This window comes from Gobio gobio (genome assembly GCF_949357685.1).
Source record: "Gobio gobio genome assembly, chromosome: 2".
In the NCBI taxonomy this organism is placed as follows: Eukaryota; Metazoa; Chordata; class Actinopteri; order Cypriniformes; family Gobionidae; genus Gobio; species Gobio gobio.
This window is the reverse complement of record NC_137098.1, coordinates 52580692-52607832: the sequence shown is the minus strand read 5'-3', so window position 1 is coordinate 52607832 and position 27141 is coordinate 52580692. Positions and strand designations below refer to the sequence as shown.

At 35.9% G+C, this 27141-nt stretch overlaps 2 protein-coding genes across 2 annotated transcripts; one reads left to right on the top strand and one right to left on the bottom strand.

Annotated features, from left to right (window-relative positions):
* Positions 1-7766: 7766 nt before the first annotated feature.
* Positions 7767-15147, bottom strand: adad2 (adenosine deaminase domain containing 2). The gene is made up of 9 exons (XM_079839467.1): positions 15060-15147; positions 14340-14781; positions 14122-14250; positions 13610-13760; positions 13313-13480; positions 9847-10061; positions 9179-9407; positions 8465-8597; positions 7767-8316 (listed from the first exon to the last, which is right to left on the bottom strand). The coding sequence occupies exons 1-9, from the start codon at positions 15108-15110 to the stop codon at positions 8206-8208; spliced, it is 1629 nt and encodes a 542-aa protein (XP_079695593.1). The 5' UTR covers positions 15111-15147; the 3' UTR covers positions 7767-8205.
* Positions 15148-15979: 832 nt separating this feature from the next.
* krcp (kelch repeat-containing protein) lies at positions 15980-27060 on the top strand. The gene is made up of 13 exons (XM_079843068.1): positions 15980-16199; positions 16547-16705; positions 16790-16862; positions 17918-17974; positions 18074-18341; positions 18431-18562; positions 18979-19166; positions 19382-19578; positions 19740-19831; positions 20944-20998; positions 21197-21294; positions 26151-26245; positions 26366-27060. Exons 1-13 carry the CDS (start codon positions 16021-16023, stop codon positions 26495-26497), a joined length of 1725 nt encoding a protein of 574 aa, XP_079699194.1. The 5' UTR covers positions 15980-16020; the 3' UTR covers positions 26498-27060.
* The last annotated feature ends 81 nt before the right edge of the window (positions 27061-27141 follow it).

Genomic DNA, 27141 nt, shown 5'->3' with positions numbered 1-27141 from the left:
TTCTTTCTCATGTTATCTTTTTTCTCTCTTTCTTTCTTTCTTTTTTTCTCTCCCTTTCTTTCTTTCTTTTTTCTCTCTTTATCTCTCTCCCTTTCTTTCTTTCTTTCTTTCTTTCTCATTTTATCTTTTTTCTCTCTTTCTTTCTTTCTTTTTTTCTCTCCCTTTCTTTCTTTCTTTCTTTCTTTCTTTTTTCTCTCCCTTTCTTTCTTTTTCTTTCTTCCTTTCATTCTTTTTTCTCTCTTTATCTCTCTCCCTTTCTTTCTTTCTTTCTTTTTTTCTCTCCCTTTCTTTCTTTCTTTCTTTCTTTCTTTTTTCTCTCCCTTTCTTTCTTTCTTTCTTTCTTTCTTTCTTTCTTCCTTTCATTCTTTTTTCTCTCTTTATCTCTCTCCCTTTCTTTCTTTCTATCTTTCTTTTTTCTCTCTTTATCTCTCTCCCTTTCTTTCTTTCTTTCTTTCTTTTTTTCTCTCCCTTTCTTTCTTTCTTTCTTTCTTTCTTTCTTTCTTTTTTCTCTCCCTTTCTTTCTTTCTTTCTTTCTTTCTTTCTTTCTTTCTTTCTTTCTTTCTTCCTTTCATTCTTTTTTCTCTCTTTATCTCTCTCCCTTTCTTTCTTTCTCTCTTTCTTTTTTCTCTCTTTATCTCTCTCCCTTTCTTTCTTTCTTCCTTTCTTTTTTTCTCTCTTTATCTCTCTCCTTTTCTTTCTTTCTTTCTTTCTTTCTTTCTTTCTTTCTTTCTTTCTCTCTCCCTTTCTTTCTTTCTTTCTTTCTTTCTTTCTCCCTTTCTTTCTTTCTTTCTTTCCTTTTTCTTTCCGTCTTTGAGTTAGTTCGTTGCCCATATTTGTAAGATAATTTTTTTTTACACTCATCTTTGACTAATGTATTTCTCTCTCTCTCTTTATAGGTCACATCTCAAGACATTTTTTTATGTAAAGATTTACAGTACAAGCAGTAAAAATAAAGTATTCTTGTGTTCTCTTGTATTTAATGCTCCACAATACACAACCCATGTGAAACCTGAAATGTGATATTTTCAACTTCAGGGGCCTTTAAACACCTAATTTGAAATAATTAGAAAAAACTAACGGTCAGGTTTAATACAGGACGTCCCATACAGTATACAAACCTCATATCAAACCATTTTACTGTAGCATTTTGGAGATATTACACTTTAATTGACTTTAGAGGTGTATAAATAACTCATTTCAAATAAGTAGAAAAAAATAATGGTCAGGTTTAACACGGGACGTCCCATACAGTATACAAACCTCATATCAAACCATATTACTGTAGCATTTTGGAGATATTACACTCTAATTGACTTTAGAGGTGTATAAATAACTCATTTCAAATAAGTAGAAAAAAATAACGGTAACATTTAACACGGGACGTCCCATACAGTATACAAACCTCATATCAAACCATTTTACTGTAGCATTTTGGAGATATTACACTCTAATTGACTTTAGAGGTGTATAAGTAACTCATTTCAAATAAGTAGAGAAAAATAACGGTAACGTTTAACACGGGACGTCCCATACAGTATACAAACCTCATATCAAACCATATTACTGTAGCATTTTGGAGATATTACACTCTAATTGACTTTAGAGGTGTATAAATAACTCATTTCAAATAAGTAGAAAAAAATAACGGTAACATTTAACACGGGACGTCCCATACAGTATACAAACCTCATATCAAACCATTTTACTGTAGCATTTTGGAGATATTACACTTTAATTGACTTTAGAGGTGTATAAATAACTCATTTCAAATAAGTAGAGAAAAATAACGGTAACATTTAACACGGGACGTCCCATACAGTATACAAACCTCATATCAAACCATTTTACTGTAGCATTTTGGAGATATTACACTTTAATTGACTTTAGAGGTGTATAAATAACTCATTTCAAATAAGTAGAGAAAAATAACGGTAACGTTTAACACGGGACGTCCCATACAGTATACAAACCTCATATCAAACCATATTACTGTAGCATTTTGGAGATATTACACTCTAATTGACTTTAGAGGTGTATAAATAACTCATTTCAAATAAGTAGAAAAAAATAACGGTAACATTTAACACGGGACGTCCCATACAGTATACAAACCTCATATCAAACCATTTTACTGTAGCATTTTGGAGATATTACACTCTAATTGACTTTAGAGGTGTATAAGTAACTCATTTCAAATAAGTAGAGAAAAATAACGGTAACGTTTAACACGGGACGTCCCATACAGTATACAAACCTCATATCAAACCATTTTACTGTAGCATTTTGGAGATATTACACTCTAATTGACTTTAGAGGTGTATAAATAACTCATTTCAAATAAGTAGAAAAAAATAACGGTAACGTTTAACACGGGACGTCCCATACAGTATACAAACCTCATATCAAACCATTTTACTGTAGCATTTTGGAGATATTACACTCTAATTGACTTTAGAGGTGTATAAGTAACTCATTTCAAATAAGTAGAGAAAAATAACGGTAACGTTTAACACGGGACGTCCCATACAGTATACAAACCTCATATCAAACCATTTTACTGTAGCATTTTGGAGATATTACACTCTTAATTGACTTTAGAGGTGTATAAATAACTCATTTCAAATAAGTAGAAAAAAAAGAAAGAAAGAAAGAAAGAAAGAAAGAAAGAAAGAAGAGCATGACGAGAGACGGCCCATATCGGATCTACAAGAATCGGATATGACTGAATGGCTAATCATCATCATTGAATGATACTATACAGCCATTTTGCCCACATACTGCATAAAGTGAAATGGTATATCCATTAATTCAGGTATGTGTTTCATTACATCTTTATACAAAGTTTGGTTTAAAAAAAATCCTGAAACTTAAAAATTTATTGGTGAATTATTTTTTCAAATGTAATTTTTATTTGATTTTACTTATTTTGATGGTGTCTACTACATAGGACATTCTCTAAACAATGTAATGACATGACAAATTATTAAATTAAAAAATATTTTTTTCTGGTTCTAAGGATGATTTTTATTTTATTTTATAGGTTTATTTTAAACGTTACCGTTATTTTTCTCTACTTATTTGAAATGAGTTACTTATACACCTCTAAAGTCAATTAGAGTGTAATATCTCCAAAATGCTACAGTAAAATGGTTTGATATGAGGTTTGTATACTGTATGGGACGTCCCGTGTTAAATGTTACCGTTATTTTTTTCTACTTATTTGAAATGAGTTATTTATACACCTCTAAAGTCAATTAGAGTGTAATATCTCCAAAATGCTACAGTAATATGGTTTGATATGAGGTTTGTATACTGTATGGGACGTCCCGTGTTAAACCTGACCATTATTTTTTTCTACTTATTTGAAATGAGTTATTTATACACCTCTAAAGTCAATTAAAGTGTAATATCTCCAAAATGCTACAGTAAAATGGTTTGATATGAGGTTTGTATACTGTATGGGACGTCCTGTATTAAACCTGACCGTTAGTTTTTTCTAATTATTTCAAATTAGGTGTTTAAAGGCCCCTGAAGTTGAAAATATCACATTTCAGGTTTCACATGGGTTGTGTATTGTGGAGCATTAAATACAAGAGAACACAAGAATACTTTATTTTTACTGCTTGTACTGTAAATCTTTACATAAAAAAATGTCTTGAGATGTGACCTATAAAGAGAGAGAGAGAAATACATTAGTCAAAGATGAGTGTAAAAAAAAATTATCTTACAAATATGGGCAACGAACTAACTCAAAGACGGAAAGAAAAAGGAAAGAAAGAAAGAAAGAAAGGAGAGAAAGAAAGAAAGAAAGAAAGGAGAGAGAGAAAGAAAGAAAGAAAGAAAGAAAGAAAGAAAGAAAGAAAGAAAGAAAGAAAGAAAGAAAGAAAGAAAGAAAAGGAGAGAGATAAAGAGAGAAAAAAAGAAAGGAAGAAAGAAAGAAAGGGAGAGAGATAAAGAGAGAAAAAAGAAAGATAGAAAGAAAGAAAGGGAGAGAGATAAAGAGAGAAAAAAGAATGAAAGGAAGAAAGAAAGAAAGAAAGAAAGAAAGGGAGAGAAAAAAAGAAAGAAAGAAAGAAAGAAATAAAGAAAGGAAGAAAGAAAGAAAGGAAGAAAGAAAGAAAAGGAGAGAGATAAAGAGAGAAAAAAGAAAGAAAGGAAGGAAGAAAGAAAGAAAGAAAGAAAGGGAGAGAGATAAAGAGAGAAAAAAGAAAGATAGAAAGAAAGAAAGGGAGAGATAAAGAGAGAAAAAAGAAAGAAAGAAAGGGAGAGAGAAAGAAAGAAAGAAATAAAGAAAGGAAGAAAGAAAGAAAGGAAGAAAGAAAGAAAAGGAGAGAGATAAAGAGAGAAAAAAAGAAAGGAAGAAAGAAAGAAAGGGAGAGAGATAAAGAGAGAAAAAAGAAAGATAGAAAGAAAGAAAGGGAGAGAGATAAAGAGAGAAAAAAGAATGAAAGGAAGAAAGAAAGAAAGAAAGAAAGAAAGAAAGAAAGGGAGAGAAAAAAAGAAAGAAAGAAAGAAAGAAAGAAAGAAAGAAAGAAAGAAAGAAAGAGAGAAAAAAAGATAAAATGAGAAAGAAAGAAAGAAAGAAAGAAAGAAAGAAAGAAAGAAAGGGAGAGAGATAAAGAGAGAAAAAAGAATGAAAGGAAGAAAGAAAGAAAGAAAGAAAGGGAGAGAAAAAAGAAAGAAAGAAAGAAAGAAAGAAAGAAAGAAAGGGAGAGAAAAAAAGAAAGAAAGAAAGAAAGAAAGAAAGAAAGAGAGAAAAAAAGATAAAATGAGAAAGAAAGAAAAAAAGATAGAAAGAAAGAAAGAAAGAGAGAAAAAAGATAAAATGAGAAAGAAAGAAAGAAAGAAAGAAAGAGAGGGAGAGAGATAAAGAGAGAAAAAAGAAAGAAAGAAAGGGAGAGAAAAAAAGAAAGAAAGAAAGAGAGAAAAAAAGATAACATGAGAAAGAAAGAAAGAAAGGGAGAGAGATAAAGAGAGAAAAAAGAAAGAAAGAAAGAAAGAAAGAAAGAGAGAAAGAAAGAAAGAAAGAAAGAAAGAAAGAAAGAAAGAAAGGGAGAGATAAAGAGAGAAAAAAGAAAGAAAGAAAGGGAGAGAGAGAGAAAGAAAGAAAGAAATAAAGAAAGGAAGAAAGAAAGAAAGGAAGAAAGAAAGAAAAGGAGAGAGATAAAGAGAGAAAAAAGAAAGAAAGGAAGGAAGAAAGAAAGAAAGAAAGAAAGGGAGAGAGATAAAGAGAGAAAAAAGAAAGATAGAAAGAAAGAAAGGGAGAGATAAAGAGAGAAAAAAGAAAGAAAGAAAGGGAGAGAGAAAGAAAGAAAGAAATAAAGAAAGGAAGAAAGAAAGAAAGGAAGAAAGAAAGAAAAGGAGAGAGATAAAGAGAGAAAAAAGAAAGAAAGGAAGGAAGAAAGAAAGAAAGAAAGAAAGAAAGAAAGAAAGAAAGAAAGAAAGAAAGAAAGAAAGAAAGAAAGGGAGAGAGATAAAGAGAGAAAAAAGAAAGATAGAAAGAAAGAAAGGGAGAGAGCTAAAGAGAGAAAAAAGAATGAAAGGAAGAAAGAAAGTGAGAGAAAAAAAGAAAGAAAGAAAGAAAGAAAGGGAGAGAGAGAAAGAAAGAAAGAAAGAAAGAAAGAAAGAAAGAAAGAGAGAAAAAAAGATAAAATGAGAAAGAAAGAAAGAAAGAAAGGGAGAGAGATAGAGAGAAAAAAAGAAAGAAAGAAAGAAAGAAAGAAAGAAAGAAAGAGAGAAAGAAAGAAACAAAAGAAAGAAAGGGAGAGAGATAAAGAGAGAAAAAAAGAACGAAAGGAAGAAAGAAAGAAAGAAAGAAAGAAAGAAAGGGAGAGAAAGAAAGGGAGAGAGCGAGAGAAAGAAAAAAGATAGATAGAAAGAAAGATAGATAGAGAAAGAAAGAATGAAAAAAGAAAAGGAGAGAGAGCGCGAGAGAGAGAGAGAGTGAGAGAGAGTGAGAGAGAGAGAGAGAGAGAGAGAGAGAGAGAGAGAGAGAGAGAGAGAGAGAGAGAGAGAGAGAGAGCGAGCAAACTCAATCGCGTTCTGTGTTGCAGCAGTTCCTGAAATTACCGTACGTGTAGTAATAGCCGCGCACACCCTAATTTTTTGGCGGCTGGCTTGACCGTGTATTTTCAAACCGCGGCTGGCTTGACCGCAGTGAATTTCCGGGGCAGGGCGTCAGACAAGACTTCCACCATCGGGCTAATGGTGGAAGTCACGATATCTCTTTCATTTTCCATATAAGGCAGGTAAAGTTACAAATAAAGGCTATTCATCACTTTACATTAGTAATGGAGAAACTTTGAATTAATTGAACCAATTGCTTCACAACATTCACTGAAGCGCTCGAAACACCTGCTGGTGTTTTCATAGTCTAATATATTAGGCCTACGCCTTCTATAGTGTTAAATGCAATTAGGCTATTATTACATATGTGTCTTCATAATATGTGTTATTTTATTCAACTGTAGGGATTGTTTTGTTTTATGGAAAGGTTGGGTAAAAGAGACTCCAACTCTTTAGGTTCTAAAAAATATCAGGGGCTGGTGTGGATGATAATGGAAGAGCCACATGATTTGCAAGAGCAATTTTTTGCAATATTGTTTATTGGTAAACAGAGTAACACAAATTGACTTTATAAACATCTCTCAATTCATTCAGGAGGCAACCCTGAATGAATTGAGAGATGTTTATAAAGTTAATATGTGTTATATATATATTATATATATATATATATATATATATATATATTATATATATATATATATATATATATATATATATATAGTGCAGTTATTTACAACAGTCTCATCTGTTCATTCTTTGTCTTGCTGAATTTGTCTTGTCTACTCCTGAGATTTCTATTTTTCTATTTATTTGAAAAAAGAAAGATGTTTGTAAATGCTTATGACTCTAGTGGTTAAACATTTACATTCCATTTGCACTACTATTCCCCCTTTTGTTGGAGTTTAAATGTCATTTAAAGGGATAGTTCACCCAAAAATGAAATTTCTGTCATAATTTACTCAGCCTCAAGTTGTTCCAAACCTGAGTCTCTTTGTTCTGCTGAACACAAAAGAAGATGGAGTGAAGAATGTTTGTAACAAAGCAGATAGAGCAACTATTGACTACCATAGTAGGGGAAAAAAATACTATGGTAGTCAATAGTTGCTCTATCTGCTTGGTTACAAACATTCTTCTAAATATCTTCTTTTGTGTTCAGCAGAACAAAGAAACTCATACAGGTTTGGAACAACTTGAGGTGAGTTAACGATGACAATTTTTTTTTTTTTTTTGGTGAACTATCCCTTCAAGTCATTTTTAACATAAATATTCGAAGCTTGTTTCAAATGAACCCACCACTACTTTACAGTAATGTTACAGCTTAGTTAGCCAAAGTTGATATTAACACTTGCCAATCAGCTCCTGATATGTAAAAGTGCTTTATGTATTCAACAGCTCTTTTCCCCATGTTTGCTTATTTTCCACAGCTGGAGTTTTTATTTTTTGCTTACGTCGCTTTCAAGCAACACAGCCCTTTAGCATCTGTTGGGAACACATGTTCTAGTTTGGATGGTTGACAGTCAAACTGCAATATATGCAATTCTTATAGAAAACCATATATGTTTTAAAAAACTTTTCAACTGTATCAGTAATCTGTTGTTTTTTTTAATGCCTCCCTCCATTTCTAAAATAACTTTAATCTTGACATTTGTCAGTGGTGTTACTGGTTCCTGACAGACCAATATTCCATGATCAGTCATTTTCACAATGTTTTTATTGTTCACTTGAGCACAAATTATGAATGGGAATAAACATGAATTATGGGAGGCCTGAGCCTTACAGTGTTCTTTTAAACTACTATAATATTTCTGTGTTGGTATATCAAACTTAAAGTCTCTTCCATCTTTCATACCAAATAAACTAAACACCAAATCACAGAATCTAAATAACACTGAAAAAAATAACACACAAATATTAAATAACAGCAAAGTTAAAATAGCTGGAAGTACTCTTTACACTTTTTAGAACAAATATTTTCAGTGGAAGTGCACTTAAATGCCTTATAGCTATCTGATAATGAACTAAGAACTTTCATATGAACATATGCTTTCAAGCATCAACGAACATCCAAAAGCAAAGGTTGCCATTTGTTGGGAACATCTGGGAACCTAAATGAATTTGAAGGGTTGTTCAACCTGTCATTTAGCGACTGAAGCAATCAACCAAGTGTTTGGAGTTCCATGGTCCAGCACTGTTGGCCAAGAACTGCACATTGACTTGAGTCTTGGTCTCCTGATACAGCTGGGCAGCCATCTAGATGGAATATAAAACAGATTAGCAGTTTACAACAGCAGATTAGTGCACAAAATGCCATATTTATATGCATGCAACCTCAGATTTAACTAATGAACTCAAAATTGCATGCATATGGATATATCCATGCAAATCTATATACACATACTTTAGCGTTGCGGTATGTGGAGAATGACAAAAAGTCATGGTGGCCTGACAGTGCTGAGACTTGTCTGAAGCAGAAGTACAACGCTCTTTTACAAAGTCTGCTTGACGATCCAGGACCACTTACAAATGGAGAACTGAGAGAAAGAATTAAAAAGGATTATGTAAACTGAAAGACAATCACTTCTTTGAGTGGAGTAAGGGACTGTGGATTAATAGTTAAACATTGAATAAGACTGCATTTAAATAGAGATATACTTTACAATTAAAAAGAAAAATATAGAAGACAGAAAAGTAGATAAGAATGTATGCAAAACTAGTGCATGAACAGTACAAAAATAGCAGTACAATATAAAACTACTGGCTTGTCAATGTTAACTGACTAAGGGACGGATTATCATTTTAAATATTCAAAAAATAATCAGATATTCGATCATCAGCGAGCGACTAAAACATTTATTTTAATTGTTGAAATCACAGATGACTTCTACTAAAGCATACCACAGTGGGTGGGTTTATAAATTCTTGCTAAAAAAATTGGACAAAATAAATGGGATTTTTACTTCTGGCTGCCAAATATTGTGTGCTATTGTTACAAACACAAACAGATTACAACAGGCTGGTCAGCTCCTCAAATGGTGCACATATTTATAATATAGGCAATAAACTTCTGCATGAGATAAGAACATCATTAGCTAGTTTATTAAGTATGACTGACTTGTTGATTGCATAGCCAGCGGTGCTGTCCAGAATCTCAATACTGGAGTCTCCCAAACACCAGTTGACACTGAGGTCTTTGCAGTAGTCAGCAGCAGGCCACACACTCTCTCCACTCAGGAAGAAGATGGCGGTTTGTTTGAATGGAGGAGGCAGAGCACTATTCCAGCCTGTGCCCAGACGATTGTTGATGATTTCAGACACTTTGTTTGAGCAGTGTCTGGAATCACCTAGACAAGTTTAGAAAAGATAAATAAGTACAGCCATTCTTCTGGCTGCTTTGATTTCATCCATGAGTATGAAATATACACACAAAGTTGTCTCTTATAAAATGCATGAGTAGTAAGGCTCTCTAATGCAATCATGAATCAGTGCATTGCAGCATATTGTGTTTATTCTTCAGTCTTTTCACATTTTCAAATGAACATTTCCAAATTCCTACAGTTCTATTATTAAAGAAGCATCTACACAGGTGGAAGTGGAAATTGACATTACTCAAGTGTGGTCAGAGCAGCTTATGTGGGATGTGGGACTGGACAAAAGCGAAGTGAACCACACAAAAAAGATTTACAGAACAAGACAGAAGCTGATACTGCAGATCTCTGTCTCACAGTTTCAATCATGATCAATTGCAATATTTGGAAAAACCTGCAAATGTGCACAGCTTACCAAGTACAGCGCTGGTAATGTAGATTGGGTTAATAAAATGACTCAGTAGTGCCCCCTGCACTCCAGTGACAGTCCAACGGGTGAGTTTGGCACTGTCGGACATGCAACAGATGCGTGCACCCCAAACGCTTGGAAGCAGGAAAGCAGCAGGGATGAGAGAGCCTTTAGCATGGCACTGCAGCTTCAGAGTGGTGTAAGCACTGCTTTGAGACTTTCTGTAAAAGGATACAGAGATTTTTCACTTATTTTCTGTTTTAAAGATATACTACAGTCAACCACGGGTGTCAAACTCAGCTTCTGGCGGGCCACAGCCCTGCAGAGTTTAGTTCCAACCCTGCTCCAGTACTATTAGTGTGACAACAGTGTGTTGAAGACCTTGATTAGCTGGCTCAGGTGTGTGATATGGAAATGGATAAGTACAATATCGAATTCCTAAATCTTACATAATTTTAGCATGATTAAAAATACATACTAAGTGACTGAAACAATTGTTTTATCATAAAATACACTCGTTTGTTCACCTTGAGTTGACAGTTCGAACATAGCCTAGTTGTTTCCTTTAATTTATTTTTAAGATCTAAGGGTGAATTATCCATTGTTGTTTTCAGAAAGGCTATGTCTATAAAGGTCACGAAAAATGAGATCAATCTCATTTTAATTTCCCTTTATATTAAATAAAGCACATAATCTAAACTCGTCATACTTATGATGCATGTTGTTCCAGCCACAACGCCGCAGAAATAAAAACTGTTTGCAAAATAGAATCGTTGTGAATCGCCGTTGCGGCTGGTTAGTACAAAACTCTGATTAACATGGAAAAAATATTTTTTCACGTTTGGTTAGGTCACAGTGAAGGCTTATAGGGCTGTTTCAGTATTTGCATTGATTTTTTTTATTGTTGTCAAGTCTGTTGAGAAGTTCTTTTAGTGGATTTTTGTCCACATTTAAGTTTATGATATATCCCATGAATAATTCACTGGAATGCATAATCATCTCATTTTTCTCCCCAAATCCTCACGTCTCTTTCCAGGTTTGTTTTCACACAGATGCTTTAAGATGTAATTGTCTCCCCTTTTCCCTTCTAATCCCCATTAGCACCGTTTACTGGAATGTTTCTAAAGCAGGTAAATCTGTCAAAATGACAGAAATTACTTTATCATGTAATTTACTAGTCAATGAACATTTTTGATTAAGGCAACATACAATACAGATATATATTATTACAGTGATATTTAACACGTCTTTATAATTGCTGTGGAAATAATAATTCATGGGTTCAGGGTTATTCATGGTCTGTTGTAGTAATTTGTTAATGCCTTTACACTTTAAAGGGTAACTAAACCCTAAACCAACTTTTTTTAGTAAATGATCTGTAATACTGGGGCTTTATTAAATGCTGTTCATTGATTCGAGTAAATGTTTTGACATTTGGGTATAAAGTGTTTTAATTCTATAAAATATGGTGTAAAACCGCCAGTGCTGCCCTCTTAAGGTTGAACGGTGGCTACTGCAGTTGAATTTTCCTATTGGACGTTGTGGTACATCGTGACATAGGATGGTACTTCCACCAGAAATTTTTTCCCCAATCACATGATGAGAACGGCTTCACTCCAGTATGAAGTAGAAACATTAAGAATGAATCTTACTTGACACTTGCTTTAACATTGTAATGAAGAAAATGCGGTTAACTAATGCAGTTGTCAGTACACGTCAGGATTTTCTTGCCGCCCGTCATGTGTACAGATAAGTTTCATACATGAGACGCACTTTCAAACCCTGACACGCAAGTGGTTGCCGCGGTAACGAACAACAATACCATAACGTGCTGTCATATATAAGCTGTAGTCGTTTCTCAATGTCAAGGAAGGATCCTCGGAAGCCAGAATTTCGAGGATTCTACGTCATCGACATCCGTCGAAGGACTGTTCCAATGTCGAGGATCCTCTGAATTTCAACCAAGGTCTGAGTCCTTCGTTCGAAAAATATGCCATATACAGGAAAGGATGCATACTTGTAGCCTTCGCGCTCTTAAATCACCCACAATCCTATTCGCGCAGCTTTGCTATCTTGTTCAAAAAATACGGACGTTGGCGGAGTTGGAGCGTTAACGGGGCAATATGCTTTCAAGTGTAAGTATTTATGTTACCAAACATTTGTTATAATCGCAGTAAATATAAGTAAAGTTTAACGTTTAAATGCCAGTACAAATTACTACCGTATTGATATTATAAATTATACCAATATATACAAATTACGTTATTGATGGCTAACTGACCTTTTCAATAACGCAATGACGTGCACTTGCTAGCCTGTTCCATGTACGTGTTCTCCGAATGCTAAAGAGGAACCTCGCCTAGCCTCTGAAGGAAGTGACTTGGAAGGACCAGTCCTGCAGAGGAAGTATCCTTGACATTGAGAAACACCTTGTGTCCCATTTAATTTAATTTTGAAGGTTGCGTCCTCTGGAGGACACATCCTGTGAAGGATGCGGTATACAGAAGGTGTTTCTCAATGTCAAGGATACTTCCTTTCGAAATGAGACACAGCTATAGTCTTTTATTTGAGGAAATCTGTTTATAATAGGCTATTAGGTCTGAACTTATTGGTCCTGCGCTGCTTATTGACTCAGTTAATTTTAATGAAAATACATCGTATGTATATCAGAGATATCTGATCTATTTTTAGTGGCATTCAGTATAAGGATTTGACTGTTCATAGATTAGGTCAGTTCTCTTGCGCTGCTGCTTCTTCACTAGGATCGTCGGCATCGGGAGTTAACACAGTTTGAACCAGCGGCTCGCATTGATAAGGCTCTGGGTCTGTGTCTACAGACAATTCACCCTCCTCCACTTCAGGTGAAGGTGTTGGAGAATGACCGCTCTGTTGTGAAGCTACTGGCGTCACTCCAGTCATTCTCCATCTTTTCGATTCGCGAGTCAGACAGCTGTCAATCAATCCGTCACTGCGGGTCTCAGGTGCACACCCTCCGCTCAGTCCCGCCCTCGGTTCGTCCCCTCTGTCTCCGCTGGGCTCTGCCCACTTTTCCAGCATTTTTCAAAAATTGCCAGTGGGTGGAGTTAAGCTCTGAGCTGGGGTTTAGTTACCCTTCTAAATGATCTTTTAATATTCAACCTGATCTGCTTCAACCTGATTCAACTCATCAGCAAGTTAGTGCTGGATTGGGAACCACTGGTCTAATGCAGGGATGTTCAACTCAAATCCTCGAACAGAGATGGGCAACTTCAGACCTGGGGCACTGTCCCGAAGAGTTTAGCTCCAACTCTGATAAAAACTCACCTGTCCGTAGCTTTCTATTAATCCTGATGACATTGATTAGCTTGTTCAGTTGTGTTTAAATAGGGTTAAACTCTGCAGGATAGTGGCCCTCCAGGACTGAAGTTGCCCATCCCTGTCCTGCAGGATCTATAGCATGTATGTTAGCGTAGTAGATTAAAATTATACTTACAAAACTATGCACTGAGCTGCTCCTTTGGGGGTTTTGTTAGTGTACAGGTGAAGGTACATGCGTGGCTTTAGCTGAAGCAGTCTTTCAGATGGAACGCTTTCCAATATTGAGCGCTGCTTCAGCTCTGGATCAGCACTGTAGAACAGCAGGAGCTGCTTGTACAAGTACCTGTGACACCAGAGAGGACAGCAGACACACACACACACACACACACACACACACACACACACACACACACACTTATATATATTAGATATCCCATAAGAGATATAGCAGATATAGCAAAGTTTTACAAACCTTTTGAGGGCTCTGCGTGCGATGACAATGGCGTGGCAGTCATGGACCACAGATCCCGTGTAAGAAAGCCAACCACTGCAGCAGTTCTGACCTGATCCCAGAGCAACCACTTCATATTGCTCACAGTGCTGCGCATCCGTGTCACGTACCTCTGACACACACACACACACACACACACATTAAAAACATATTTCACCATTAAAAACAAGGAATAAAAAATAAGGAAAGTTTTTTTTTTATTATACAATTCACACACATATACAAAGCATAATGGATGTATTCATGCACTATGCAAAATAGCTTCCAAGTTTTACATTTTGGTTTGTAAAATTTGGTTGTGAATTCTGCTCATCAGTAGGTAACATTATCTTTGTCAAGAAAATGAAACGTTTGATTAAAAAAATGTACGTGTAAAAAAATATAAAATACAGTTTTTAATAATTTTTGAATTTTCGAACACATATCTAGTCATGTGGCCTCGTTTCATAACAGAGTTTGGCAGTGCATCTCACCTCTCTCCAGTACAAAAGCAGCAAAGCAGCTCTTGGTCCTGTGGTACTCAGGGCATTCTCGGAGCAGCTTGCCAAAACGTTCAGTACACACAGCTGTTACGCGCTGTTTGTGCCAGTCCGTAAACTTTACTGAAAGAGCAAGAATTTGAGAAAATGGCAGTAGTAAAGAAACATCTAACACCAAAGAAAAATTCTTTAAAAAACAAAAGTCAGTATACCTCCAGTTCTCTGGCCCCTCCTGAGATCACCATATGCTGTGTCATCCAGGTCTTCTAGGGTTGTTTCACCTCCTTTAATACTACCCAGGCTCCACACAGAAGGGGACTCTGGGCCAGAGTCCAGGTCCTCCACTTGGGACGAAGACTCCAACGAAGGGATTTCTAGGGTATGGTGGTCTACAGCAGAGGGTTTCTCTATGTCAACAAAGTGACGCAACTCTGGGTTGGTGGTCTGACTGTCTTCTCCAGTAGACGGAGAATCTTCAAACTCACTGGTAGGGGTAAGGCGCCTGAGACTGGCCCTGTGGACGCCCAAGGTGGGCTCCCTCTCAGGGGCAAAGCGCATCATTAGAGTGGCAGCCATTCGTGGAAGCCGTTTCCCCTCTGCATTGACACCGTGGTTTGCCATTATCTGCTCTAAGATGTCATGCAGTTTGATAAACTGCAGAAAAGAGAACAATTTGTGGTCATACACAACACACAAACATGTTGGTTTAAAAAAAAAAAAAATTTAAGTTATGGGCCTGAAATATAACGTTTATCTCAGATATAGCAAGTGCCTAATTTTAGCTAACCGATGTGACTGATAACGGGATACTAATATCAAGTTGCATTTATATATACTATATTTACATACACGAAGCAAGATGAGCTAGAGTGTAAGTAATACATAATGCATAACAAACTGACACGTTAGCTGCACCGTATGTTCAACTATACCTGATTTGCAAACGAGCTTCTATGTCGAATAAATTGATCAGCAACTCCCATTCAGGTGCAGGGTTGAGATCATTTTTGGGAGGAGCCTGCTTGTATCACGTGACGGTGAAAGCGCGTAAAATTAATCAATTATAAACGCATTACAAACGCATTTTGTATAGATGAAAATCTACTAATTTAATTTAAAAATATTTAAAAAACCCCGAAAAGGTAAATAAATAAATAAAATTCATAATTTATATATTCAAATCTGTACATTTTTAGGAACTAATGTCCGGTTCCACAGACAGGGTTTAGATTACGCCAGGATTAGAGTTTTAAGTTCAATTAGGGTATTTAAGTAGCTTTTATAAACGTGCCTTAGAAACAATAACATTACTGTGTGCATCTTGAGACAAAACAATGGCAGTAACATATGTCAGTGCAAGTTGCTATCAGTTAAAAAGCTCAATAATGCATTTTAGTCTGGGACTAGTTTTAAGTGTTGTCTGTGAAACCAGGGGGAATATGTTTTAAAACGCCGTACAAATAATACAGTATATTTTCATGGCAGTTATACACTTGACCAGCAGGTGTCACCAGTGGACAATATTTTGATTTATGTAGTTCGTTGAGTTTATTGACATATTACACGACATTATTACGATTACATTTGAATGTAAAAATACTAAGAGAAACGTTAATTTACAATATATAATAACCAACAATTTAATTGGATGTTTATGTTATGAAATTAAATTAACCAACCAACACAAAAATGTCCCTCCTCCATGACGAGCATGCATCCCGCCTGTTATAAAGTCATTCATCCATTGGCTGGCTTTACCTAGCAATCAACATTGCAACAACCGGAAAACGGTTGCTTCTTCTACAGGATTGGTCGACTGTATTGCGTATCAGCCCACTCATCCAATCACTGCGCTTCGTGAATGAGACGTAGTGGCGGTGGCGCGGGTTTTATATGTATTGTGCGTCCGGTCGGCGGGAGATAGAGCTCTGCTTATCAGAGCTTTGCGAATTTACTTTTTTTTGTATCTGTTCTGTTGGAGAGTGTCAGTGTGATCTTAAACGCGTTAAAATGGACGACTTTGGTGTTTATGCAATATTTGGAGTAGATGAACCACCACAGCAGATCTTAAGGTAAAGTTCAATGAGATAAACAAACATTGGAACGCCACTACATTGTGCATTATTTTAATGCAACTCAAGCTGCGCATGCTTCCAGTGATTCAAATGGTTTCATGCATGAAATGATATTCAGATAGCTTCATATATTTTATTATTATTAAGCAATGTTTGGAGTCATGCAAGCGTTGACAGTGCAATGCATACATACTTTCTATCTCCCGCCTCTTGAAATTATTGCGCAACTACAAAGTTGTGCACAATATCAACTGTACTGTAGCTACGTCTCTCGGTTATTATATGTTAAACGGAGTACTTTAAATAAGGGAATTTTAATCTTCATGATTTATTGTCCACATCAGGCGTGATGGGTGGCAAAGCTCAGTTGAGATCCAGCCTAGTGTTCAGCTGATGGTTCTCTTCTCCAGAGGAGACTGGGGAAAACGAGACTCAATCTCTGTGGAACTTGCTGATGAGAGGGACATACCCATTAATATGGGAAAACTAACACCTTTCAATAAGTAAGTTTACTGTTTGTGTTAAAACAAGCTAGTATGTTTTAGATTGTAATCTTTAACCCCTTACTAAACGTTCCCTCTCCTCAGATGTCTGTCATGGGAAGCTGGTGAGGATGGAGTCTGGTCCAGTGGAGCAACCTTAAGTGTCAAACTCAGTGGGGTAAGAGACTGGTCAAAGATTTAAGCTCAGACTGCATGAAAGGAAAATTCACCCTATCCATTTTCTAAATGCATGTTTATGATCTTAAAGGGATATCCCTTTAATGCGAACTATTAATCTGTGCATAAGAGGTGTAAAGATACCCTCATGTCATGATTCGATATATATATCGCGATGCTGAACATGATATTACTGCGATAATCAAAGATGTATGGTAAAAGGTTAACAAAAATGTACTGTTGATTAAAATGCTAGGGGTGGAAATGAATAGGCTTGGAATTGGTGCTGGTAACCCAATGCACAGGACAATGGTGACACCAGAATAAAAATATTCATGGTTCTGAAGCTGAAAATACAGAATTATATTTGGACGAATATGCTTGCACTCTGTCACTGATTAGATATATTTAAATTTTTTACTGGAAACAAGACATTTGGCATTATCAGGACCCACAAATATTCCCCCATTGCATTATTATACATGATGTATAGTAGTTATGTAGTAATGACACTACAATTTTCTCACAGTAATTTTCATTTTAGGTGAACCATACACAATATATGTATTGTCACCATCCACATTTTCTTATTGTGATATATTGTGACACGTGATATATTGTTTTTACAACCCTATATGTACATGTATTTCTTTCTTTTTTTGTGACTTATCATTTTTTTTAAATGTCATAACTCAGTAGAACAATAGGTAACACATGCCAGATTTCTCAAATTAATTTGTTTGATTAAACTCCTTACAATGAACTGCAAGCTCAAATCTGCCTCCGTCCAATGAATAAGAGATGTATTTAGCCAGGTGATGTGTTTCAAAAGATCTGTTGCTACTTCTGTTACATTGCGAAATCTCCAGAATAGATTCATGCAGAATGTTTTAAACACAACTGAAGATGGTACAGTCTTTGCTGAAAGCTTAATCAAATTATCCATCATTTTTAAGAAGTAAAATTCAATAATTTAGTGTTTTGTAATTTATAGTCTGTAAACCTATGCATAACCCATTCTGACAACAAATTTACCCATGATCCTGTTTTCCAAAGGGTACTATTGATTTGGATCCAGTGTTGACTGTTTCACAGATGGAATGCACTCCAGAGGTGAGTTTAACCTATTTTGACTGAGATTGACATGAGTTGGGTTCGCTCTGTGTTTGCGGGTACTTACCTGCAGTGTTTTCTCCCAATACATTGTTTTAGTGCAACTCCACAGCATCTGCATTAAGGGAGTGTCTAGGCAAGAGGAAATGGTCTCAGGGAGAGGAGGAAGAAGAAATCAATGAAGGGAGAGGAAAGGAGAACATCTGTCCTAACGCCTCCGAAAAGGCAACACCTCACAGACGGGGCAAGAATAATCCTCGTGGAGGTCAAACACGTCTGTTCTCTCAAAAGGAGGAACAGACTGCAACTTCTAGTTCTCAAAGCCACAAAGCTAAAGGCAAGCAGGCCAAAACACCCTCACAGACTGGTGAGTGAACTTTTTCATTGCTGGCATGTGGAGCGTATTAATAATGTTTTATGATAGTGGTTTTATGTTTGCCAATATTCCTTTTCCAGCTCCATTGAACAAGCCGTCAGGTCGCTGGGGTCAGACTCTCTGTCCCATTGATCCTCAGACAGCCATTTTGATTGGAGGACAAGGATCCAGAATGCAGTTCAGCAAAGACCCCATCTGGAAACTGTGCACAGGTAAGAATTTCACTGTCAATTGATTGTAATTGATATTATATTATTAGATCTGCTATCACTTGGTAAATATAACTCTGCTCTTAAAACAGAAGTTACTATAGTCATTTCTTTCTTATTGTGATGCATATCTAAGTGTGTTGAACAAGAGAGTTGTTTTTAGTTTGGGATTTGATTTTGTCCATCGGGAATTGATTGGATCATTGTGGTTTGCTATTGCGGTGATATCATGTGAGTGACAGGTTATCCCACCCTCACGTCTGTCAACACATCATCTGAGAAAAGAAAAGATTTTGGAAATTATTTTGATAAAAGATTATGAGGGTACATGAATTAAAAAAATAATGTCAAATAATAATCTTTGGACAGTATAATAAGTACACTGTCCATTTTGATTTCATGAAAACTTTATTTTTCAGAGGATCTTTCTTGGGTACCTGCTGAAACCCTGGCAGAAGGACCAACCCCTGAGGCCCGCATTGGTCACACTGCAACCTATGACCCAGAGTCTAAGCGAATCTTTGTGTTTGGTGGCTCAAAGCATAAGAAATGGTTTAATGATGTTCACATCTTAGACACACAAAGCTGGCGTTGGACTTTGGTTGAGGTTAGTCTGCAATTTATTCTAGGATTAACAACAAAAACCTGTCAATTATCTTCAAAAGACTGTACAGTATTACTGCAACACATGAATAGGCACATATGATTTGTTTTTGTGTTATAGATCTCAGCTTTTTCACATCCGTCGTAAATGCAGATCTCAGCAGCCAGTAGGTTCTGACTATTCTTAAAAACTCTTCTGAATTTTGTTTACCTCTTTAGGCGCAGGGAAAAGTGCCTCCTCTGGCCTACCACAGCTGCAGCATGTTCCGGGGAGAGCTCTTTGTGTTTGGAGGAGTGTTTCCTCGCCCGCATCCAGAACCTGACGGCTGCAGTGACTCCATCTACATCTTTAACCCCGATATGGCCATTTGGTATCAACCCATTGTCAATGGAGAGAAACCTGCTCCACGCTCTGGGTAGGGCAGTTCACGTCTCCATTTAAAAAAATAAAATAAATCGAAGTTATTTAAAGTTACATTAGAAACATTTTGAGATGTGTAATATTTCATCAATTGCATGGTTACATTTTCAGCTGTGCATGTGGCATATGAGTTTTTCTTTTGATTCATTTGTGCAGGCACTCAGCATGTGTGATGCAGGGGAGGATCTTTGTGTTTGGTGGATGGGACACCCCTGTCTGCTTCAATGACATGTTCATGCTAGACCTTGGTAAGCACTGCGATAATTGTGAATCTTTTCAAGATACGTATTATTTGATTTTAATTTGGTTTCTCACTGTGATTTCTTATTGGGGAAAATGAGGAATAACTTAAGTGTAAAGTCACTGGAAGGCAGTAGTCGCGGTAACCAAATATTTTCTGTGATTGGCTGAATTTTTTGACCAGTGATGGCAAAATCTGAATCTGTCATTTTGACACATTACACTGAGGGTGATCTATTTGAACTAGTAACTGTAATTCCCACCCCTGCCCAGTTGGTGGCGAGTGTGCATATTCATTTAGCGATTATCTAGTATTGTATCAATATGACATGAAGTTTCTACAGATGGCCAAATAGTTGTGGTCTTGTTGATAAAAGAGGCACTGATGTGGATGCAGTGGAGGATGAAGGAGTCGAAAGTCAGCAAAATACCGGCACAGGCGAGGACACAGTTTAAGTCCATGTGGACCAGGAGGAAGGTTTGAGTTCAGGCAGATACAGAAAGTCGATTGAGTCTGGTTAATTTTTTTGAATGACGTGTTTATCGTAATTGTATTTTGTAATATTGCGTTGTTCAGGCACAAAGGTTGTGTTTCAGTGGCCTCCGTCATCTGCTTTGTGTGGTGTTGAACTAAAGCACAGTCTCTGTTCATCATCTGTTCTCTTTAAATAATAATCTAGCCTATATCCTTGTCCTGTAAATTCATGGTTAAAAATGAAAATGTAAACGATAACAAAAGCTATTAAATATCTTATCATTAAAATATGAAAATTAAAATGATGGGTAATAATAGATTATGACAGAATTTTTACAACCCTGACAGTAAGAAAGTTTAATGCAATCACTGCAGGAAGGAGATGTTTTACCACTCAGAAGTAATCTCAGTACTGTTGCTTGAGGGAAAAAAATCTACTAAACATGTTTTACTTGGTAGAGGAGTGTCATAGCCATTTTTTTGCACTTGAAACTGTTATACTTTTCTATTCTTCATGTAGATCTGTGTAGATTTTTTGCATATTTAATACCTGGTATAATACTGTTTTACACATTAATTACTGAAGCGCTCTTTAAAAAGTGGACTAGTCTGCTTAAAATGGCACATTGTCACATTCTATTTCAGGCCTGATGGAGTTTTCTGCTGTGAAGACAAGTGGAACAGCCCCTTCTCCTAGAAGGTATTTAAAACATGACACAATTAATTCTTAGTGTAAATAAAAACTAAAACAGTCTATTTTGTTTCTTAAAAACATGCTCTCAACTGGAAACAAAACATATAACAGAATTTCAGTTGTCTTATAATGGTTAAATGATTTGGCATCTTGATCAACCTAGATGTATTGAGTGTTTGACCTCTGTCCCATACTGTATCACAGCTGGCATGGCTGCGCGGTTCTTTCAGACTGCAGCTTCCTGATCCATGGCGGATACAATGGGAACAACGCACTGAGTGACGCATTCATCTTCAATACAGGTGAGACCAGGGTTTTTTTTTTTTTTTTTTTTTTTGAGGACTCTATGGTTGCTACTATATACACTAGTTCAAAGATTTTGGGTCTGTAATATTCTCTAGAAGTCTCTTATGCTCAACAAGGCTTGCCTAGAAATCTAGATGCAACCTAGCGGCAGCAAACCTAATTAGCAGCCAGGGTAGTCTAGCAACTCTCCGTTGGCTTGCGAGCTGGAAAAACCAAACTCTGGTCAGGCCAATCACATCGTGTATAGAGTTGGTGGGCGGGCTTAATATAATGACGGCAGAGTTGACCAATGGTGTTCCCAGACCCAACATCTTGATGTGGGTCTGGCTTGTCAGGTTACAACAAGGCTGCATTTATTTGATCAATACAGTAAAAGTATATATATGAAAATGAGAGTGCTGGGAATCGGGTTTTTTTTTTTTTTTTTTTACTACAACCCCAAATCAGAAAAAGTTGGGACAGTATGGAAAACACAAATAAATAAAAAAAGAAGTGATTTCTAAATTTACTTTGACTTGTATTTCATTGCAGACAATATGAACACAAAATATTTCATGTTTTGTCTGGTCAACTTCATGTCATTTGTAAATATGCATCCTTTCCTGTCATTCAGACCCGCAACACATTTAAAAAAAAGTTGGGACAGGAGGAATTTAGGGCTAGTAATGAGGTAAAATGGTTAAATAATGATGTGATTTGAAACAGGTGATGTCAACAGGTGATTGTAATTATGATTTGGTACAAAATCAGCATCCAAGAAAGGTCTCATCCTTTAGGAGCAAAGATGGGCAGAGGATCGCCAGTTTGCCAAAAAATATGAGAAAATTATTGAAATGTTTAAAAACAATGTTCCTCAAAGAAAGATAGGAAGAGATTTGGATATTTCGCATTCAACAGTGCATAACATAATTAAAAGATTCAAGGAATCTGGAGGAATTTCAGTGCGTAAAGGACAAGGGCGCAAGCCTAAGCTGAACAACCGTGATCTCCGATCCCTCAGGCGGCACTGCATCAAGGATCGTCATTCATCTATAAGCGATATCACCACATGGGCTCAGGACTACTTTGGCAAACCTTTGTCAAGTACCACAATATGTAGTTACATCCACAAATGCAGTTAAAACTGTACTGTGCCAAAAGGAAGCCCTATGTTAACAGTGTCCAGAAGCACCGTCGACTTCTCTGGGCTCGGAGGCATCTGGGATGGACCATCACACAGTGGAAACGTGTACTGTGGTCAGATGAATCAGTATTTGAGGTATTTTTTGGGAGGAATGGACGCCGTGTGCTCCGGACCAAAGAAGAAAAGGATCATCCAGACTGTTACCAGCAACAAGGTATGGGGTGTCATGGTATGGGGTGTGTCAGTGCCCTTGACAAAGGTAACTTGCACTTCTGTGAAGGCACCATTAATGCTGAAAAGTACATAGAGATTTTGGAGCATAATATGCTGCCTTCAAGAAGACATCTTTTCCAGGGACGTCCATGCATATTTCAACAAGACAATGCAAAACCACATTCTGCACACATTACAAAGTCCTGGCTGCGGAGGAAGAGGGTACGGGTACTTGACTGGCCTGCCTGCTGTCCCGACCTGTCTCCAAAAGAGAATGTGGCGCATTTTGAAGCGCAAAATGCGACAACAAAGACCCCGTACTGTTTCCCACCTTAAGACTTGTTTGCAGGAAGAATGGAACAAAATTACACCTGAAACACTTCATCACTTGGTGTCTTCAGTCCCTAAATGTCTTTTAAGTGTTGTGAAAAGGAATGGCAACATTACAAAGTGGTAAATGCTTTACTGTCCCAACTTTTTTTTAAATGTGTTGCAGGTTTGAATGACAGGAAGTTGACCAGACAAAACATGAAATATTTTGTGTTCATATTGTCTGCAATGAAATACAAGTCAAAGTAAATTTAGAAATCACTTCTTTTTTTTTTTGTGCGTTTTCCATACTGTCCCAACTTTTTCTGATTTGGGGTTGTAATTAATCTGATTCTTTTCTGTAATTAATCGCGATTTAATTGCAAGTTTTTAATATTTTGATATTGTAATAATTTCAGTTACTCTCCAAATTAATGTAGAAACAATTTAAAGACAGTATATTTTAAATATGTGTTGTAGTGGCATCTTTTTATGAATGAAGGCCAGTATCACTGATACTAATGTCTCTATGAAACATTAATGACGTTACATTACAGTATCAAGGTTATTATAGTTTTGCATTTTTAAATTAGTTTTTATTTTATTATCGTTTTGAATTTTGCTACAAATTTTAGTTAGTTTTATAAATAGTTTTGCTAGTTTTAGTTTAGTTTTTATTTTGTAAACACATTTCTATTTAGTTTTTATACATTTCGTTTCAGTTTTAGTAATTATAGTTTAGCTAGTTACCAGAACGCAGTGTAGAGGCCAAATCAAGATTTTTAATTTCAGCAAAGCTTAATGTTTGCACAGATTAGAGTTAACTATTGTGCAGACATCTTAATAATAAAATAATGGAATACAGATTGTTTTATTTAATGCCATGTAAGCATCTAAGGCTATATTCATGGCAAAAATTAAATTACAAAAATACAAATATCATATAAATACAAAAAAACAAGCAAACAAACACAACAAGTCATATTATACAAGATTTTTAAAATTAATTTATGATTTAAAAAATCCAAAACCTTTTCATGCATAATCTTTCTAAATAAGTCCTTAAGTGAAATTACTTGATAAAAGAGAATTCTTGTTTTAACCCAGGACAGTCCAACAAAAGAGGGGAATCTTACAAAACATGCATAAAGTTGGGTCTTCACCTTTAAGAGTCGAACTATGACCTATACGACAAACAATGGTCTGAGATTGAACAAAGAACCAAATAAATGCAATGTAAAAATCTAAAAGTAAAAATGATAAATTCTAGACAAACTCATTCATATTAAAGATTAAATATTGTTAAACAATTATAAGCTTATTTTAATTTCTTCAGTAGTACAATGTAGGCTAACAGTTGACCACAGCTAAAGTCATCTGACTACAGCCAACACAAACTGTTGTGAAGACCGATGAAATAATGAAGTGTATGCTGTATGTGTCCTGGTATTCCCTACTTCGTGGGGAAATGTCTCCACACGGATAATAATAGTATTATTATTAGTAAATGATTTGTAAAAACAATGATAACACCTTTGAGTCTGTAAATATTATGCGAACATGAAATCTCAAACACACAGTAGCACTTGCTTGCTACTATAGTTGCTGTTGCACCTGCGTCTCTCGTCGCGTGTGAAACGTCATTCTAAAAGCAGTGAGCTTAAGTTAAAAGAAGTTCAACGTGCATCTCATTACCTTGTGTCATTTCCCATTACACTGCCACGAACGCATTCTTTGTGAGCAGCCGTTTCTAGCGATGTGTTCACTGCACGCGTCGCGTCACAGGACAGCGGTTCATCTCCTCAGATCACTTCAGACAGACATACAGACACTCAACCGCCACAGGTCAGATTTTCCGCCACAGTAAAGAGAGCTTATTAATTACGAAAACGAATATTTATTTTATTTCAGTTAGTTTTTCAGTAAGAGTTGTTAGTTTCGTTTGGTTTTAGTTTTTCATTTATTATGATTTTTTAATTGTATTTCAGTTTTCGAAAATGTTTTTTGACCAATAGTTTTAGTCTTAGTTTCAGTTTTTGTTTACGAAACAATCTTTACATAAACCCATTATAATAAATGTTATTTTTACCTGTGGCCTTCCCTGTTAGACATATACAGAAATGTAATGATTATCAAACACCTTTCTTAACTGCATAAATAATAAATGAAATAGTAGATTAATCATCATTAAAGCTACAATTTTCTCTGTTTCCGTTGTTCTTTGATGAACATTAATGACAGGCATCATCAGTGCTCCTGTCCCTTTAAGAACGGCCGCTGACGAACATGACTCTGGTGTGACGCGCTGTCCCGTGCATCTCATTTCCTCACTACTCTTAAGTTCATTTAAGACGTTATTTAACTAATTTAAGACTCCTAATATGAGAATACTCAAAATTATCTGTGTTGTTGTTATTGTTTGTTCAAGAGCAAAAGAGAACTCTATGTGAGCAGGAAACTTGTGCGTGCGTGTGTGTCCCTTGATTAGCTGACATTAGACGCAGCCACACAGACAGGACATTGACATACAGCGCGTTCTCGTGTCTTGTCGCGCTTGGAAGCATTTACATGATTAGGAGCGTGGTCATGTAACGCTAAGCAAAAATGGATATAAAAACGGACGTTGCGTTATTTGCGTTAAATATTTTTAATGCGTTCAGCTGAAAAAATTAATCGCCCGTGTTAACGCGTTCATTTGCCCAGCCCTAATATATATAATACAATATATAATTTAATGAACTGTTTTTGTTTGTTTATATACACAGGGTATTAAAATATTGACAATGAAACTGAACTGAACAGAATAATTTATTAGTCTGCTGTAGACCTCCTTTTGCGGCCAATACAGCATCAGTTCGTGGGAATGACCGATAAAAGTCCTTCACAGTGGTCTGATGGATTTTGAGCCATTCCTCTTCCAGAAAAGTGGAAACGGTGATACATTTTTCAGGACTGATGAATAGAAAGTGTCAAACAACAACAATTTATTTGCAATAAAAATCTTTTATATCATTGTAAATATTGGTAATTATCGCTGAATAAAAGTTGTAATTTTTTTTTTATCTTACTGACCCCAAACTTTTGAATTGTAGTGTATGTTGTCATATGCCATAAATGCTGTTGATAGATTTGAACATTTAACCTGGAATAATCCCTTTAAATCAACTAGCTTTTACTATTTTCTTTTTCATGCTTTTTTTTCTCCAGACACATGTTGCTGGTCATCTCTGATTCTACCCCAGCTCAATTCTGTTCCCCGAGCTGGACATTCCATTATTACCATGCCCACCACATGCAGAAAGGTAAAAAAAAAAAAAAATACAATTCACATTATGGACACCTTTTCTAAAGTAGTTTAGGTTATTTATAGCTATTGATTTTCACCGCACAGAACTTTAATACTAGTATCTTTGCTTTTAAAGGGATCTATAGATGAACAGGAGGAACTTTCAGAGTCAGCCCCACAAACGCTGCTGGTTTTTGGGGGAGGTGACAACGAAGGGAGCTTCTTCTCCGACCTTTTCACTATGCCAGTAGAGGAACTAAGAGACTAAACACTTGCATCACAATTCGGTTTTACATGCATTTTTTTTTTAATGCTGTTGTTTTTTCAGATTTTGTTCTTTGTGTGTTGATTGTGGCTTATTTAAAGAAGTGCGTTACACTTTCACTCAGGTATTTCATTTGCATTATATCATCATTTATGAACATTAGTTTATGCTCAGATGGGGAAGTCACTCTCCTATAATGTTATGATTTGTGATACAAGCTCATTATTATAGATCATTAAGAGTGGACTGTTTCCTTCCGAAGAGGACTAGTTAACCAAACATCATTTACTCAGAAATCAACAGCATTTGTTTATGGAATGATGTATGGGTGAACAAACAAATGACAGCTGAAGTATTCCTTTATTTGACAAAAATAGAGATTTGTTTTCTGATTTACTCATCTGAAAGAATTAAGGTTTAATCTATGAAAAAAAGCTATTTTGGTGTCTGTTTTGTATATACATGCTTTTAGATTAACCATTTTTATTTTTTTTAAGTGTCTGTAAAATTATGATTTAGCTGTAAATACTATCGCGTTCAAACCTGTTCAAAATTAAACGTTCTTTAAAAATAAAATAATAAAATGCCTCTTCAGTTATTTGAACACTTTCCATTCAATCGCACAGCAGGTCAGTCACACAGATGCT

Bases quoted from the DNA above. Each gene is read 5' to 3' on its own strand.
- adad2 (XM_079839467.1), bottom strand. From the start codon at position 15,110: ATGGGAGTTGCTGATCAATTTATTCGACATAGAAGCTCGTTTGCAAAT. The intron at 14,782-15,059 runs GTATAGTTGAAC...TCTTTTCTGCAG, and splicing joins GAAGCTCGTTTGCAAATCAG to TTTATCAAACTGCATGACAT. The intron at 14,251-14,339 runs GTATACTGACTT...TTGCTCTTTCAG, and splicing joins GAGGGGCCAGAGAACTGGAG to TAAAGTTTACGGACTGGCAC.
- krcp (XM_079843068.1), top strand. From the start codon at position 16,021: ATGTATTGTGCGTCCGGTCGGCGGGAGATAGAGCTCTGCTTATCAGAG. The intron at 16,706-16,789 runs GTAAGTTTACTG...CCCTCTCCTCAG, and splicing joins AAACTAACACCTTTCAATAA to ATGTCTGTCATGGGAAGCTG. The intron at 19,579-19,739 runs GTAGGGCAGTTC...TCATTTGTGCAG, and splicing joins AAACCTGCTCCACGCTCTGG to GCACTCAGCATGTGTGATGC.